The sequence below is a fragment of the Oryctolagus cuniculus genome, chromosome 17 (assembly GCF_051225735.1).
Source record: "Oryctolagus cuniculus isolate XC-2025 breed Fujian yellow rabbit chromosome 17, ASM5122573v1, whole genome shotgun sequence".
In the NCBI taxonomy this organism is placed as follows: Eukaryota; Metazoa; Chordata; class Mammalia; order Lagomorpha; family Leporidae; genus Oryctolagus; species Oryctolagus cuniculus.
In genome coordinates, this window is record NC_142883.1 from 26,076,915 (window position 1) to 26,093,918 (window position 17,004).

Genomic DNA, 17,004 nt, shown 5'->3' on the forward strand with positions numbered 1-17,004 from the left:
ACCCTTCCAGTTCCCAGACGGTGCCCCAACCGGCCGGGAGCAGCCCCGGAGCTACAGATGCGACAGCCGGCGCGGCAGGAGGCGTTTAAGCCATACGTTCATAATGATGCTACTGACCGAAAAAGCGAACTGGCACGGCCTGGGGGAGGCTGGCGGTCTCCCAGGCAGAAGTGTTCCCTGCTTACCTTCTTGAAACTGATAAATGCAGGAAAAGAATCAAGTATTCGTCCTGTCTGAACTGTGCCACTGGGTGAGCAAGGCAGGCGTGCAGGGCACGTCCTGTGTCTAGAGCTAGACCAGCTGATGAGGAAGGTGTGATCGGATTTGAGTATCATCATTTTGAAAGAAAAAAAAAAGCTGATGGCTAAGGCCCTGACATTGCCAAGACCACAGCAACACAGGACACGCCTCCACGTGGGAGGACCCACCACCTGTGACACCTTCTCGCCATACAAAATTGAGCCAGAACCTGCTCAGGCTTCTGGATCCAACCACGACTGGCAGAATAACAAGGCACAGGAAACACAACTTACAGGAAATACAGAGGAACACGTTGACACCATAGAGATGCAGGTGGCAAACCCCAGGCTGGGCAAAACATGCGACCTGGGTCCTTCCCAAGGATGAAGAGAGAGGGAGAGGAGGGGGCGGGAGGGGGAGCTTGAGGAGGCAGAGGGAAGGAAGGAGAGGAAGAGAGAGAAATGGACAGGGAACCTGCGGATGTGGAGACATTTAAAAGAGCGATCCCTCACTTGTAACATGTGCGTTTTATGGGATCCTGATTCCCGCAGACATGATGAAAACTGACATTTATGAGAAACTGGAAATTTATACTGGAAGTTTGATGTTAAGGGATTATTACTTTAACCATTGGTCGTTATGTGATCACACTGAGTCATTATCTTTTTAAAGATAAAGAAACTGGCAGGAAATTGAACGGGAGCAGGAAATTGGGAGGGGTAAGAAGTGAAGCTAGAAATGGCCTTGAGTTAATTGTTGGAGCTGTCAGGTGGACACATGGAGACTCCTTATGTTATTTTGTATACTTTAAAACTGTTTCTTGAGGCTGGTGCTGTGGTACAGCAGGTTAAGCCTCTTCCTGCAGAGGGCGCTGTTTCAATCCTGGTTGCTCCACTTCTGATCCAGCTCCCTGCTAATGCCCTGGGAAAGCAGTGGAATATGGCCCAAGTCCTTGGGCCCCTGCACCCATGTGGGAGACCCGGATGAAACTCCTGGCTCCTGGCTTCAGCCTGGCGCAGCCCAGGACAATAGGGCCATTTGGGGAGCAAACCAGCGGATGGAAGATGCCTCTCTCTCTCCTTCCCTCTCTGTAACTCTGCCGTTCAAATTAATTAATTTAAAACTATTTCAGAACAAGAAGTGTAAAGACCCTGTGAGCCTGCTCCCCGCCCCTCCCCAGGCCTCCATGGCCCCCAGGGTGCTTTGTGTCAAGCAGCAGGCAGCCGTCATGGCCGTCCAGACACCTGGGTGAGGACAGGATGTGCTGCCCTCGGGTCTGGGGAGGCTTTTCCAAGGCTTCCAATTGGCTCCTTGGGACCTCCCTGGCCCCCTGAATCAGGGTCACATGGGGAACATAAGGGGAAAATGCTCAGTTCTTACATTAGTGCATGCTAGCCTCCGTGGGGCCTGGTGCCACTGGGTGCAGACACTGCCACCTTAAGACAGCCGAGGGTGTGAGTGGGCAGCTCCAAAAATAGCAGGGGCAGCAGCAGGAGGGAGAAGGGGAGTGACCTGGAGACGCAGGGACAGAAGCCTGGGCAGCTGCCCAGCCCTGGCACCTCTGCCCACTCCCCGCCGCCCTCGCCCTCAGCCTCCGCCTCCAGGACCTATCCTCCTCTTTCCCACCAGCTCTGGGAAGGCGGAGACGACGCCAGGGGGATGCTGGGGCAAGCACCTGCCTGGGAGACTGAGCAGATGCTGACTCTGGAATCTGGTGGCTCTGCAGGGACCCATGAGGTGATCAGGTGGGGCGAGGAGAGCAAGGGACGAGAGCTAAGTCAGCTGCGCACCGGTCGCCCCAGTCTGCGGGCATCTGGTGTGGGTAAGCCGGCAGAGTGGAGCCCTGGGTCCCTGCCTCCTTCCTGGGGCCCTGGGGACACTGCCTGTCCGCCTGCTCTTGGGGGGAGCCCTGGAGAGACAGGGTGGGCCACCTTCACACCAGGGCCAAGGCAGGAAGCAGGGGGAGGTGGTGCCTGGAGTCAGGCACCAGGGTGAGCAGTTGGTGTGCATTCAGTGTCACGTGGCCTGGGGGAAGCGCTACCCTCCCATGCATCAGTCTTACCATCTCTACACGGGGACAGCGGTGGCATGTGTGTCGTGGAACTGCCACGGGGCTGTGTGCACGGCGACAGGCCGGGTCGGCTGTGGTCACCCATCTGCACACAGGCTGTGTGCTCCCCTCTGTGTACTCGGGTCCCGGCGCGAGCGGCAGGTGCCCTGTGTCACTGTGCTGGTTCTTGTGGGGAGTCCCCACAATGACACCCAGGGGCGAGCACTGTGGGTGCCAGTTTGCAGTCGTGGAAGCAGAGGCCGAGAGGTGGCCGGTGACTCACTCACTCAGGGTCGCATCTCCCGGAAGTGGCATTGGGGTCTTAGAGCCCCAGTCGCTGAGCCAGCAGGGGGCACCTCCTGCACTCACCTGTCTGCCTGGCTGGTCTGGGGATGCGGGCTGGGGGACCAGTCATCATTTTTCACTGCTAAGGAAGCTGTCCCCCGGCCCCCTCCACAGTGCGGGGCTAGGAAGACCTGGTCTCATCACAGCTCAGAGCACTACACAGCCCACAGTGCCACGTGGGGAGGCTGTGCACCCGGCGCCCAGGCACCTGCCTGGCTCCGCAGAAGGCAGGAGGTCAGCGATGGCGCAGGAGCTACCTGCGCAGGGTCTTGCAAAGGGGGTGGAAGGTGGCGGGGGGGGGGTGAAGGCAGGAAGGGAACCCCAGGTCTGGTCCCAGGAGTGCTGGAAGCCAGGGAGGGGCTGCCTGGAGCTGGGCGGGGAGCCTGAGGGCTTGGGGGTGTGTGCGGGGAGGGGAGGAGGGGATTCTAGGCAGGACAGTCAGGTTCAGAAGGATTAGAAAGCTGTCAGCTGGGAAGGGGGGGCAGTGGGAGCCATCGCGGGTCTCAGGGTGAGTGTGGGACCCCGGGGAGGAGAAGGTGGGAGGGACATGGGGCGTGGGGACCGGTGTCTACCCAGATTCAGGGCCTGCTCCGGGCAGGGAGGGGGAGGCCCCCTGGCTGAAGCTGGGACCCAGTTGCTCAGGGACACCTTCTTGTCCCTCCCTCCCTCCCTCCCCTCCCCTCCTCCCGCCCCTGTCTCTGTCACTCACAGGGCCAGCTGGCCGGGCAGCCATGGCGGCGGCCGCGCTCCTCTGGCTCCCTCTCCTTGTGGGCAAGTCGGGGTCTTCTCCGGAGGCGGGGAGGAGGGTCCTGGAGGGGCTGGGAGTCGGGGTGATGAGCTGCAGTATGAGAGGGCCTCAAGGGAGGGGCTGAAAGAACTGTGGGTGTTCACGCGAGGTGGCCAAGGGCTCTGAGCAGGCTGGGGAGCTGGGCCCCAAGGTGCGGGGGCTGGGAGCGCTGGGGACTGGTGGGGTCCTAGGGCTGGGGTGGGCCTGAAGCACAGGCCCCTGCGGGGACGTGGGCCCTTTAAAGGGCTGGCTGGGGCTCTGCTCTGTGGGGCCCAGGCTAAATTTGGTCCTGACAGGGAAGGGGGTGGTGACTGGGGCAGGGCCCCTCGGCTGGATGGCAGCCTCTTGCTCCCTGTTTATTTGGAAAGGCGGTGGGGGTGTGTGTGTGTCGGGTCCCAGGGTGGCTGCCCCTCGTCCTGGGAAGGCTCCTCCCGTGCTGTTGTGTGATTCTAAGTGCCCTCGACACACACACACACACACACACACACACACACACGCATGCCCGCACATGCGCACACACACCTCCTGGTCACACATCAGCGCCTGCCCACCATGACCCCCCAGCAGGGGAACGAGGGGTAGAAAAGTTTTTTGGGGCGGGGAAGGGGTGTCTGCCCATGAACCCATGCCAGATCTGGGTTTGGATTAAGGCAGGCCCCGCCCTGCTTTCCGGGGATCCGAGGGAGAGCCCTGTGTCTGAGGCAGCTGGGGCCCCCTACACAGGCTGCCTGGCAGGCCCGGGAGGCACCGAGGCCCAGCAGACCACCCTGTACCCACTTGTGGGCCGCGTCTTCGTGCACACCTTGGAGCCTGCGAGCTTCCTGCACCTCCCGGAGCACGGTGAGCGGGGCCAGGCGGCAGGGGCTGGCTGGGCTGCCGCTCCCCAGGTTCCCGTCAGGCCTCCAACGCCCTCTCCCTGTTCCACCAGCTGCCCCAGCCACCATCCCCGTCACCTACCACGCCCACCTCCAAGGACACCCAGACCTGCCTCGGTGGCTCCGCTACACCCAGCGCAGCCCCCACCACCCTGGCTTCCTGTACGGCGCAGCCACCCCAGAGGATCGTGGACGCCAGGTCATCGAGGTGCCTGTGAACCTCAAGGCGACGAGTGGGCTGGGCCCTGCCAGCTGGGATTGGAGTTTTGTCTGCCTTCGTTTGCATGTCATTTACATGTCTAATTTGGGGCCTCAGTCCTGGGGGTGTGAGACCCCTCCCACAAGTCATGGCAGGTCCTGCTTAAAATCACCGCTCAGCCCTTGTCCCCGCTCCCTCCCAGGTCACCGCCTACAACCGCGACAGCTTCGACACCGCCCGACAGAGCCTGGTGCTGCTGATCCGGGACCCAGAAGGTACCTCCTGCCCAGCTCCCCTGCTCCCCTACCAACTACAGTCTTGGGGGGTCTCCCCTGGAAAGGGAGGGGGTGTGGGAGGTGGCCACTTGGAGGGCAGTGGGGAGGAGGGACAGACGCTCTGCAGACAGAGCCGGGACAGGCCTTGGGCAAGGCATGGAGGCTGTGAGTGCTGGGGAAGAACCTTGGGGCCCGGGCGTGGAGGGTGTGGGAGGGCAGCAAGGGGTGTGAGGAGGAAGCTGAGGACGCCCGGGGAAGATCTGGGGGCAGCTGAGGGCCGTGTGGTCTGAGATGCCCCCCCACCTGCCCAGGGTCCCCACTGCCCTACCAGACTGAGTTCCTGGTGCGTAGCCACGATGTGGAAGAGGTGCTGCCCCCGACACCCTCCAGCCACTTCCTCACGGCCTTGGCGGGGCTCTGGGAGCCCGGCGAGCTCAAGCTGCTCAACATCACTTCAGCCTTGGATCGTGGGGGCCGTGTCCCCCTTCCCATCGGGGGCCAAAAGGAAGGGTAGGCGTGCAACCCACAAGGGCTTCCTTTGGTCTGGTGGTGGGCATAGAATAGGAGGCTCCCTGGGTTCCAGGTGGGGTTTGTACACCATTCTGTGCCCTCACGGTGTCCATCTTCAACTCCCAGCCTCACACCTCTGTCTACTACTCTCCAGCCACCTCCTCGTCACCCTCTTGTGCTTCCTGGGCTCAGACCCTACTTGCTCTGCACCCCGGTGCCCCATGAGGACATGTCCACCCACAGAGGACTTTCCTGGGGTCTGGGGCTGCCTCAGAGCGTGGGATGCTCTGGGAAACAGCAGCCCAAGCTCAGGACGGGCTGAAGCCGCCCGTGCCTCCCCCACCCCGACTCTGCTGACGGTGGCTTCTATCTGGGCCCAGGGTATACATCAAGGTGGGCTCCGCCTCACCCTTCTCCACCTGCCTGAAGATGGTGGCGTCCCCTGACAGCCATGCCCGCTGTGCCCGGGGCCAGCCTCCGCTTCTGTCCTGCTACGACACCTTGGCTCCTCATTTCCGCGTTGACTGGTGCAATGTGTCCCTGGTGAGCAAGGACCCTGGCTCCCGGGGTGGGGGTGGGGCAGGGCGCCCATCACAATCCCCGTCCCCGCCCACTTCGCACGCGGGTCTCTGAGTTCTCCAGCCCTGTTTCTTTCCCTTAAGGTCTCTTAGTCTTGAGCGCTCTCACTCTCTGAAGTTCCACCTTGTGCCACAAGAGGGCGGCAGAGTCTATAATCCGCTCTTGGGGCTCTCCAAATCCGTGCGTCTCAGATCTGGGGACCCAAGGGCTCCCTCACTCCTCTATGCAGAGCGTGGTTCCTAAACCTTCCTCCCGACCTCTCAGTCTGCACCCTTATGAGGTGTCACCTAGTGTCGCCTAACAAGCCTGCCTGCAGTTAGGAGCAGCCGGCTCTCCATGGTGCAAACCAAAGATGATCACTGCAGCTCAGGGATATGGTGCCCTGGGAAACTTGCCTCCTTGGCCTGGAAGCCATGGCCATGCTCCGTTCCTGCGGATTGGCCGGTAGGGCAGGGACTCGCTTGGGTGGGGTCACACAGCTATGACAATGACAACTTTCCTGAGCCCTGACTATGTGTCAGTCACCATCCAATCACGTCTTAGCCTGCAACCACTTGGGGCGGGGGAGGGAAGGCACTGCAGTTATCGTTTTGACTTCACAGGAAACAGGCACAGAGAGGCAAGTTGTCAGCCGAGCGCTGGCTGGAGTCAGGATTTGAACCCAGGCAGTCAGACTTTGGAGGTGTGCACTAACCATTGTGCTGTCCTGCCTCTCCTAGAATTCATCCCGTGGCTCCTGGTCCCTGTGGCTGTCTGGTGAGGTCACATGAGCTGAGGCAGTGAGGCAGGCAGGCAGGAGGATGCCCTGTGCTTGCTTGGGACAAGGGGCAGGATGGCCCCAGAAATCCTGCCCTCTCCCCTGGGGTCTCTGTGTCCAGCCAGTCACTCCTGGGTCAGCCCTGGCTCCCTGTGCAGGTGGATACGTCAGTGCCAGAGCCGGTGGATGAGGTGCCCACCCCAGGCGATGGGATTCTGGAGCACGACCCCTTCTTCTGCCCTCCCACCGAGGCCACTGCCCGAGACTTCCTGGCAGACGCCCTGGTCACCCTGCTGGTGCCCCTGCTGGTGGCCCTGCTACTTGCCCTGCTGCTGGCCTACATCATGTGCTGCCGACGGGAGGGGCGGTGAGTGCTGGGGGGGGGGAGGGCAGAGAGGGCACCCGCGGGCCCCTTTGTGGCTGGCGCTTGGGCTTCGTGGGGACAGATCCCTCCAGCCGTGGGGTTCTCGGCTGGGAAAGAAGTTCTAGACCCCTTTCTGGGCAGTTCCTGGGAGTCCTGCTTGGCCTGGCACCAGGACAAGGGTGTGGATAATGGCATGCCGACCCCTGGACATGTGAGCCCCCGGGGCACCACAAGGCCAAGTCCTGAGCGGGACTAACATCTCCCTTGCTTTCCTGCAGGCTGAAGAGAGATCTGGCCACTTCTGAGTGAGTAGGGGAAAGCTGGGGGCTGGGTGGGGGCCCCCTGGGATGTCTGCTTGGAGCCTCCAACCTCCATGGGCAGCGGAGACAAACCAGATTCCTGGGGGGGGGGGGGCGACAGATGGAGGAGCCCTCGGGACTGCTGAGCCCTAGCCCAGGGCCAGCTGCTGGGCCTATGTCTCATCCTTGTTGTCCTCTGTCCTGGTCCCCACAGAACAGTGTGTTGTGGTCGGGGAAAGGGGGCCTGTGGCCACCCTGGGGGAAGGGCTTGAGAAGAAACTTAAGAGGCCCCCAGCAGGTGTACCCTGTGGCCACTCCCACCATGTGCCAGACACCCAAGGGTGCAGGCCGGGTTCTGCTGTACTCTTGCTGCCATCACCCTCTCCAGCCTCACATACTACACCTGCAGGAGGTGGCGGCTGGGCCAGCAGAGGTCTGTGGCTGCTCTCAGCTCCCCCAACCCGGCCCAAATCCACCGTCCAAGGTCTTCCCCTGGCCCCCACCTTTTCCATTCCCTCAAGCCCCAAAGATTCCAGGAGGCAAGTGTGAAATGTTAGGCTCCTTTTATTCTCGCTGTGCGCTGAGCCTACGGGCGGGCCGGGCATCCTTGCTCGCTGGCCTGACCTGCCTCGTTAATTGTGGCTGCATTTGGCCACCCTGCGAACCCCTTTGATATGCTGTTTTTGACCCTCTGTGGAGCTCAGCAGGGACTTGCGCTGTCTAGGCCGGCATTTGGCCACCCTGCGAACCCCTTTGATATGCTGTTTTTGACCCTCTGTGGAGCTCAGCAGGGACTTGCGCTGTCTAGGCCGGCGCTGCCCAGACTTCCGCCGCCGCTGCTGCCGTTTCTTGGCCTTGAGCTTGAACTTGGAGGCTTGCTTCCTGCTTAGGCGGAAGGAGCCCGAGGCGCCCTTGCCGGTCACCTGCTTGAGCATCCCCTTGTCCACCAGCTTGGTGAGTGCGAGCTTGAAGCGCCCGGTGTTGCGGGCCATGTTGTAGCCGGTGGCAGCCACCGCCTTCTTCAGCGTGGCCTGAGACACGCGGCTGCGTTTCCCTTTGTTGGCCAGAACCCCCAGGATCACCTTGGACATGCTGGGCTTCCGGTGGATTTTGGGGTGGCTGCGGGGCCCGGTCTCATTGTTGGTGAGTCCTGAGGTGCTGGCCTGGTGGCTTCCACCCAGGCTGGCGTCCGAGGCCAAGGGTGCTGATGTGGGCAGCAGAGGAGCGTCTTTCTGCATCTCTTCCTGAGCTTCGCTGGAGGAGAGGACCTCCAGGGTGGTGGCTGGCAGTCTCCCCTGGGCTGCTCCTTGGTGGGTGGGTGAGAGATGTCCCAGCTCCCGCTGCCCTCAGAGGCTTCCTTGTGGGGCTTAGCCCTCGCCTTCCCCTGGCTGGCCAGAGGGAGGACCAAGGATGATCGCCCACAGCTGGCCTCCGCAGACTTGTGCTGGGGCTCACCGCGGGTGGTCAGCTTAACTGTCTGATGACCTCAGGGGGACATTGTGAAGCCACCAGAACCCTGCAGGGGTCACAGTGGCCCATTGTTCCCTCCTTCTGGGGAGGGGCGGGAGGGGCGGCCAGGGGATGTCAGGTGCCCTGCGGAGGGGGCTGTGGCTGTGCGATGGAGAAGGGTGTGCCCACACTGTGTGTGTGTCTCTGTGTGTGCACGTGTGTGTGTGTGTGTCTGCATGGTGGTGCAGCAGATTTCAAGGTGTTTTGACTCCCGTTTAAAATTTTTGTTTTCATTTGAAAGGCAGGGGTTGGGGAGGAAGGGAGAGAGAAAGAGAAAGAGAGAGAGAGAGAGAGAGAGAGAGAGAGAAAATCTTCCATTTTTTGGCTGGTTCACTCCCCAAATGCCCATGAAAGCAAGGGCTGGGCCAGGCTGAAGCCAGGAGCCCCTCGGGGTCTCCCAAGTGGACATGTGGGTGGCAGGGACTCGGCTCCCTGAGCCATCACCTGCTGCCTCCCAGGGTGCACAGCAGCAGGAAGCTGGAGTCTGTAGGAGTCAGGACCCAAACCCAGGCACCCGAGGTGGGTGTGGGCGTGGGTGTCCCAACCCGTGTGCTCGCAGCCGGGCCAAACACGCACCCCGAGTCCCCAGGCTTCACCTCACCACTTTGAGCCCTCCGTCTTGACCCGCTAGCTCTCTGAACTACTGAATGAACACAAACATTTGAAAAATCAGAATGATGGCAACACTTAAGGATTCTAATGGGGAATGTGTGTAATGGGGAACCAACTCTTGATCTAGGTAAGTCCAAATAAGTCCTTGGGTAACTTTCTATACACACTGGTTAAAGGTTTCACTTATTTATTTATTTGAAAGGCAGAGTTACAGACAGACAGAAAGGTCTTCCCTCCATTGGTTCACTCCCCAGATGGCTGTAATGGCCAGAGGTGGACCAGTCCGAAGCCAGGAGCTTCTTCTTCCCCGTCTCCCACATGAGTCAGGGGCCCAAGCACTTGGGCCATCATCTTGGGCCATCGTCTGCTGCTTTCCCAGGCCACAGCAGAGAGCTGGATCGGAAGTGGAGCAGCCGGGACTTGAAGGGGAACCCATATGGGATGCTGGCACTGCAGGCGGAGGCTTTACCCACTACGCCACAGCGCCGGCCCCACCCGGGTCAGGCTTGCAAACTCCAATGTTGTCAGGACAGTCTGCTTCCTCCAGCCATTTGGAATCAATAACCAGTGTTACCACGAGTGATACTGGCTCCGGCTGGACTGAAGTTTGTGTTGATTTATTGCTGCAAAATCCATTTTTTTTTTTTTTTGCTTGCTCAGTATCTGCCATTTCTCAAGTTGTCCACACCTTGTGATTCTGCTACCTGTTAATCACCTGTATCAGACAGAATTGGTCACAAAATCCTCCAAGCCTGGATGACGCTCTCCTGTGTGTGTGTGAGGGGGAGGCGGGGGGGGGGTTGGTTCAGGGCTGTATGTGGGAGGTGGAGGGGGTGTGGATGAAGTTGGGGGCATGTTTGTGCCCATGCATGGGTGCGTGCACGTACGTGTGTGTGCGTGCGCTACATGTGTGTGTGCGTACGTGTGTGTGTGTGTGCAGGAAAGCCTGCCCAAGTGCTGATGTGTAAGGGCTGTGGGGAAAGCATGGCAGGGTCTCGCTTCTGCTCTCACTCTAGGAAAACAGCCCCCAGAATATTTTTCCACCTGTGCACTGGCAGAGTAATGAGGCGCAGCTGTGGGGATGGGGGCAGGGAGGGGCCCACTGACCCAGTCCCTGCCAGCCAGGGCCCAGGGCACCACCTGCTGGCTCCCTCCATCCCGGCCTCCGGGCACTGCTCCGCTCTTTCCCCCTCTGTCTCCCCTGGCCTGGGAATGGAAAATTGTGTTTTGCACAACTCCGCGTGCCAAATTCCAGACTCAAGAGCTCATGTTGACCCTCCCCTAGCCTGCGATGGCGTCTCCGCCTCTTCCCGGCACGGGCCAGACGGGCCGTTCCGTGTGAAGCGGGACACGGTCTGCTTTCTCAGTTTCTTACTGGAGTCCCTGTCCTCGGATGGGGGTGGGGACACTTCTGCGTCTGCCTGGGGCCTTCTTATTTCTTATAATGAAATGTGCCTGCTCCAGTTGACCTGGCCATCGTGTAGTCTGGAGACATGTCCCCAGGCAGGGCGAGGTGGAGAAGGGGTGTGGAAGCACCTGTCCGCCGGAGGCCAGGTCGGTCGGTGAGCTTGCTGGCAGGGAACAGTGTGACAGTGGCACCAGCAGCGGAGGGCTCCCTCCAGGAACAGCCGCCACTTGCTGTGAGCCTGAGCAGGGGATGTCCTAAGTGCTTTTCCCCTGTTAGCTCACTTACCTCGTGCACCTGTCTTACACTGGAGGAAACTGAGGCACAGGGCGGTTAAGTAACTTGCCCAAGGTCACACAGCTGATGAGCCACACAGCCCAGAGTCAAACCCAAAGCCAGTCCTCCTGTTTGACGGCTGTGCGACCCTGCAAAAGCAAATCCGTGAGAATGAGGAGGACCTAGGGGGGAGCAAGCAAGGACTTCCAGATGGGTGTAGCCACTCAGGGCTGCTGGGATGGGCCTTGAGGAGCCCTGGTCTGGAACAGAGCCGGGACCGGACATGGTGGGGGCGGGGACGGGGAGGGAGCCAGAGCTCAAAGGGCAGCAGGAGGAGCCACAGGATGAGACGCTGCCACTGCTGGCTGGCTGGATGCGGGCAGGTGTTCCTGGAAGGGGAGCTGGTCTGAGCACAGCTAGGAGATGAGTGGAGGAGGAGGAGGAGGCGGGCTCGCCAGGGAGGGGAAGGGGAGGAGTTAGGGCTCAGAGGCTGGAGAAGCCATGGAGAGGGGAGCTGAAGAGACCCAGCAAAGGTGGCCGCTGCAGGCGTGGGCACTGCGGGGCTACCAGTCCACACTGCAGCGCCCACGGGGCCCCCAGGCGCCCTCCAAGGGCGAACCACATTCTGTAATCTTGACAGCAATCCTGGGAGAGGGTACTGGTAGCTCCGTCTTACAGTTGAGGAGAGTGAGGCACAGCCTAGTTAGACAACTCGCCCAGGACACCCGGCTTTGAATGCAGGCTGTCTGCACCCACAGCCCATGCCTCCATGCACTGAGGAGGCACCAAACGGCAAGTTTGTTCTTTTCTCCCACACCACCATGTTGCTCCTCGGCAGTGCTAGGCTGGGCCCTGCAGGCCTGGCTCAGGCTGACCACTGCCCCTGCCCCGTCCTGTGCCACCAGCATCCAGATGGTCCACCATTGCACCATCCACGAGAACACGGAGGAGCTACGGCAGATGGCAGCCAGCCGCGAGGTGCCCCGGCCACTCTCCACCCTGCCCATGTTCAACGTGCGCACGGGTGAGCGGATGCCTCCTCGGGTGGACAGCGCCCAGGTGCCCCTCATCCTGGACCAGCACTGAGAGCCCAGACAGGTGGGTGCAGCTGGATGGTGCCGACCTCACTTCTGGGAACGAGGCTGGGCGGGTGGTGGTGGATGCCAGGGCCCTGGCCGCCCAGTTCCGGGTGCTGCGTTGGGTTGGGGGGGTCAGAGGAGGCCAGCGTCCGCCTCCCCACTGCTGCTTCAGTTCCAACCCTGGCTTTACCCCCCTCTCTCTCCACGCAGAGACCGTCTTGGCCACCTCCCACCTGGTGATTCCAGCTCCTGGCCCGGCTGGCCCCCGGGGTCTCTGGACCAGCAGAGAGAGGGAGGGGTAGAGCGGGGTGAGGACCCCCAAAATAAACACCTGCTCCTCTGCTGCTCTGTGGTTGCCTGACCTTCCCCCACCCGCCGCAGCCTCTCTGTGCACCTCCCTGCCTCCAGAGCCCGCCACTGGCTCCCAGCTGCCCTTGGGGCTCGTAGCATTTTGCTGTTTCTGCAAAAAAAAAAATTTTTTTTTTTCTGGAAGAGGGGAGGACCTGTATGGCCTTCTCGTGGACCTGACAGTAAGGGGTGCCTGGGCCATTATCCTGTGGACCAGGAGGCTGAGGCTTAGGGACAGCGAGTGAGTAGCACAGGGTGGAACCTGGCCAATCTGCCTGTGACTGCCCCCAGGAGAGATGGGGGGAGGGTCTGGGGGACAGGAGAGCGGGGAGATTGTAGCTGGAGTCTGTTGACAGCTGCCCAGACCCCCTGGAGGGAGAGTCCTCTGTGCCTTGTGTTGGGGGAGAAGCTGACGTAGACACATGGAGAGAGGAGGGAACGCAGGATCCCGATGCCCTCGGCTGGTGGGGCAGAGTCCCAGGGTCCGGCAGAGCTGAGAACCCTCCTCACCCATGTCCCACGTCCCAGTGGGAGTCCTGGGGAGCTCAGCTGGCTGTGAGGAGGCCCAAGGTTGTTTCCCAGAGGGCCTCGGCAAGTGGGCCACTGTGCCCCCGGGAGGCTAACCCCAGAGGGCACAGATGGACAGGACACTGCAGAAGGCCAGGGACACACGGCCACGAGAATCCCAACGAGGGCCAGGGAGCCGCCCACCGGGCCTCTCTATCCCCTTCCCTCTGCTGGGACCCCCCCCCCCCCCCAGTTCTCCAGGGTCCCCTCGCCTGCCGCAGTGCAGGGCTCTGCCCGAATGGCCCCTCCTCAGAGAGGCCTTCCCTGAGCTCCTGGGACCCACAGCTCCCAGGCTTCCCTCCCTGCGCACCCCCCTCCCGGCCCCTTCTCTGAGAGGGGCACCTGTCTGGGTCCACTTGTCCACATCCTCTGCCCAGCGTGGTCTGTGGCCCCAGGAGGTGCAGCGTCTGCACACAGTAGGTGCTCAGGAAAGCCCTTCTGAGGGAGATCAGTGTCTGTGCTTGCTCAGGGTTCTGGAGGAAGTTGCTCCTCCCGCCCCTGACTCCCCTACCCCCGCCCCCCACCCCGCACAGGAGCTGAGCCCAGCCACTGGCCTCTGGGCAGCCCCCTGCTCAGTTCCCAGAGCCACTGCACAGCGAGCCCACAGGCATTTCCAGAGGCAGGCAGGGCGCATGCTCCCTGAGGCCTTCCGGGGCCTGCCCCCACCTAGCAACCCCATGGCCTCTCATTTGCGGCTCCTGCCTCCTGTTTCCTGGGCTCCTGCGAAGCAAACCAGGCAACCCGAGTGGAGGCTGGGAGCAGACGCCTCCCCTGTCCCTGTCTCCTCTCCCTCCTCTCTGGCTTCCCCTGTGCCCTTCCTGTGCTGGCCAAGGATAGAAGTGGGAGGCCCGCCCCCCTTCCCTCTGCTTCCCAGCCTTGCCTTGGGGTCTTGGCCACGCCTTCCTCCCTGTCCAGTTCCCAGGAGCACACGGGAGCCTGGCTGCCGGCCCAAGAGGAAGTGGTCCAGACAAGTAGCTGGGAGGATGGCGTGACTGCCGAGGACACAGGGCTGTGCCCGGGCACACACACACACCAGCAACCCCAGGCTGGTGAGGCAGCTGCCCCTCCCGGATGGGCAGGGTCCTACCTAGCCGTCATCCCTACCCCCACACTCCCGACAGAACGTGCCAGCAACACCCTCTCCCTGTCTCCACCCCTCCCCCGCCATCTCCTCCAGTCCCACCAGTGGCACTGCCCATGTGGCCCCCACTGCCACCCTAAGCATCGCCCTGTGTGTGGCCTGGCTCTCCAGATGTCATCACGTCCCCATTGGCCTGGCCCGCGGGCACAGGCGGCCCCAGCCCCCAGACGCACGGCTCCCCTAGCAGGACTCCAGTCATCACAGTGTAGCCACACAGCAGCTGGCTCCTCCAGCCACAGTCAGATGATTCACACGCTGAGACTCATACCTGCCGTATGGGGCTGGCGTGGGAACCTGGGCATCAGTGTGCGGGCACTGCTGAGCCTGGAGACACCTCCATCCAAGCCCCTGCGGGACCCCTGGGAACAGAGCCCTGCAGGGTCTTCCTGCTCCCTCAGAGCCGCACTAAGAGCCTGCGTCTCCCTCTGTGCCTTGTGGGAAGTTCGTTCTCTCCCCATGAACTTGCGCATCCAGCCAGGGCAGCTACTGGCCACACGGGACCCCAGGGCACTTGAAATGTGGCTGGCGCAAATGCAGTTGTGGGAAAGGCTTAAGTGATCATATTTGGGGATAGAGTGTGTTCAGTAAAAGACATTATGCAGATGGGTTTTACTTGTGTATTATTATTTTTTTTAATGGGCACTAGAAAATGCAGAAAGACAGCTGGGGCTTGTGTTCTATTTTTTTTTTTTTTTTTGACAGGCAGAGTGGACAGTGAGAGAGAGAGACAGAGAGAAAGGTCTTCCTTTTGCCGTTGGTTCACCCTCCAATGGCCGCCGCGGCCGGTGCGCTGCGGCCGGCGCACCGCGCTGATCCGATGGCAGGAGCCAGGAGCCAGGTGCTTTTCCTGGTCTCCCATGGGGTGCAGGGCCCAAGCACCTGGGCCATCCTCCACTGCACTCCCTGGCCACAGCAGAGGGCTGGCCTGGAAGAGGGGCAACCGGGACAGAATCCGGCGCCCCGACCGGGACTAGAACCCGGTGTGCCGGCGCCGCTAGGCGGAGGATTAGCCTAGTGAGCCGCGGCGCCGGCCATGTGTTCTATTTTTATCGGGGAGGTGCTGGCTCCGTGGCTTTTCCCCTGTCTCCACCCTAGGCCAACCCACCCCAGAACTCTGTTCCTTTCCTTGCTTTCGACAAAGCACCTGCTCCCTGAGACCTCCGTGTGCGCAGCCGGGAGAGTCTGCCCCCACAGCACTGAAGCCCTAGACCTTGAACCTGTGACCTGGTTGTGCTTTGGTCTTTGCCACGGCTTTCCTCCTCTTCCTCTCTTCTCTGCCCTTCTGACTCCCCCCATGTCACATGCAAGAAACGCCCCACTTTGGCACCTGCGAGTGCCAACTCACCTCCCTGCAGGCCTGATCTTGCCTGTGCCGGTGTGTAAGGGCCCGTCGCCCTCCTAGCCAAGGGCTGGCCTCCTTGCGGGGTCTCACCTCCCGGGTCTCTGACCTGCCCTTGGCCTGCTGCGGTGCCTTGTGCGGAGCAGCACGAGGTGACGGAACAGCCTCTGCCTGCACCATGGCTCCCACTGGTGCTGGGGCTCGGGCGGGGGGCCTCCCCCACAGTCAGTGTCTCCGAATTTCCCCACACTTGCCCTGCTCCCCCATTCATCCGCATTCAGAGAGTCTCCTGTGCCCTCTGTCAGGCTTGGGCACTCATGGTCCCTAATGCCACGGCCCCCAAATTCTCAGGGCTCACCTGTATCACATACAGACCCCCACCCACCCCAAAACACACACACACACACACACACACACAGGGCCCTTGTGAACCGGGGAGGCGGTCAGGCACCACCAGCGGCTCAGAAGGGACCTCGCTCGCAGGCACCCCTCCCCCACTCAGCCCCCAGCACAGGCCTCCTTCCCGCTCAGGAACACACATAGCCCCCACGCCTCCCTCAAGCCAAAGCCACCACCTTCCAGCTAGGAAACCCTGTCGTCTCTCGGCTGCATCCAGCCCTGTCAATCCAGAAAAGTCTCAGAGCCACAGGGGAAGCTGAGGCTAAGAAGCTGGAAGAAAAACAGGGGCTAAACCCACCCTCTTCCTGCTCCAGACAATCCTGCCACAGGGCCAGCAATCCGAGACCGCAGCAAAAACAAAAACCCAAAGGAAATGTCTTCCCTTTCTAGAAGTTTCCATATGGAGTCGCTTGGAAAATCAGCCACAGGCGCTCAGTCCTTCTCCTCACAGGGCAGATCAAGGCGAGTCCCGCAGAGCAGTGCTGGGGGCAGTGGGGTCTCAGGGAGAGGGTCTGAGCAGCCCTATTTATGGGGGCTGTGATGTCAGCGGGAAGGAGGGCCTGAGTTGGGAATGCGGGACAATGGCCCCTTTGTCCCCCTCCCCTGCTTTCCTGCACTCACTGAAACCACACAGCGCCTCCACACCGGGGCCCGCCACACAGGCCAGCCCCCCCCCCGGTGCGTGTGCCCCCCTGCGTGTGCCCGCGGGACGCATCGACGTGTGGGCATGCACACAGGAGCCAGGGGGCAGGACAGTGGCCTCAGACCCAGTGCTGCCACCCACATGAATCACAATGAAATAAAAGCAAGATCTGCATTCCTCAGCCACACCAGCCCCTCTTCAAGTGCTCCCTGGCTGCAAGAGGGGGCGGCCACTGTCGTGGACACAGACACAGGACCCGCTCACCATTGCAGAAAGCGCTGGCCTAGAGCCCTCCACTGCCGTCCGCTCCTGTGTGCAGGCTGCTTCTCGCCAGGGCGCACACAGCTCCACTCCCACCTACAGGGCAGTTTCTCCATCTCGGCGGCGGCGCGTTCTTCCACTGTGC

General features: G+C 61.4%; 2 protein-coding genes across 2 annotated transcripts; one reads left to right on the forward strand and one right to left on the reverse strand.

Moving 5' to 3' along the window:
* Positions 1 to 3,355: 3,355 nt before the first annotated feature.
* On the forward strand, positions 3,356 to 12,414 carry SGCA (sarcoglycan alpha; the record flags this gene model as incomplete). The annotated part of the gene is given in 10 exon segments (NM_001082332.2): positions 3,356 to 3,406; positions 4,146 to 4,262; positions 4,351 to 4,505; positions 4,699 to 4,771; positions 5,083 to 5,281; positions 5,662 to 5,824; positions 6,776 to 6,984; positions 7,260 to 7,286; positions 11,988 to 12,180; positions 12,372 to 12,414. Coding segments are annotated over 9 exon segments (1,164 nt in total). The 3' UTR covers positions 12,169 to 12,180; positions 12,372 to 12,414.
* LOC103351548 (histone H1.9) lies at positions 7,332 to 9,077 on the reverse strand. The gene has a single exon (XM_008271308.4). It carries the CDS (start codon positions 8,516 to 8,518, stop codon positions 7,913 to 7,915), a length of 606 nt encoding a protein of 201 aa, XP_008269530.2. The 5' UTR covers positions 8,519 to 9,077; the 3' UTR covers positions 7,332 to 7,912.
* Positions 12,415 to 17,004: the final 4,590 nt, after the last annotated feature.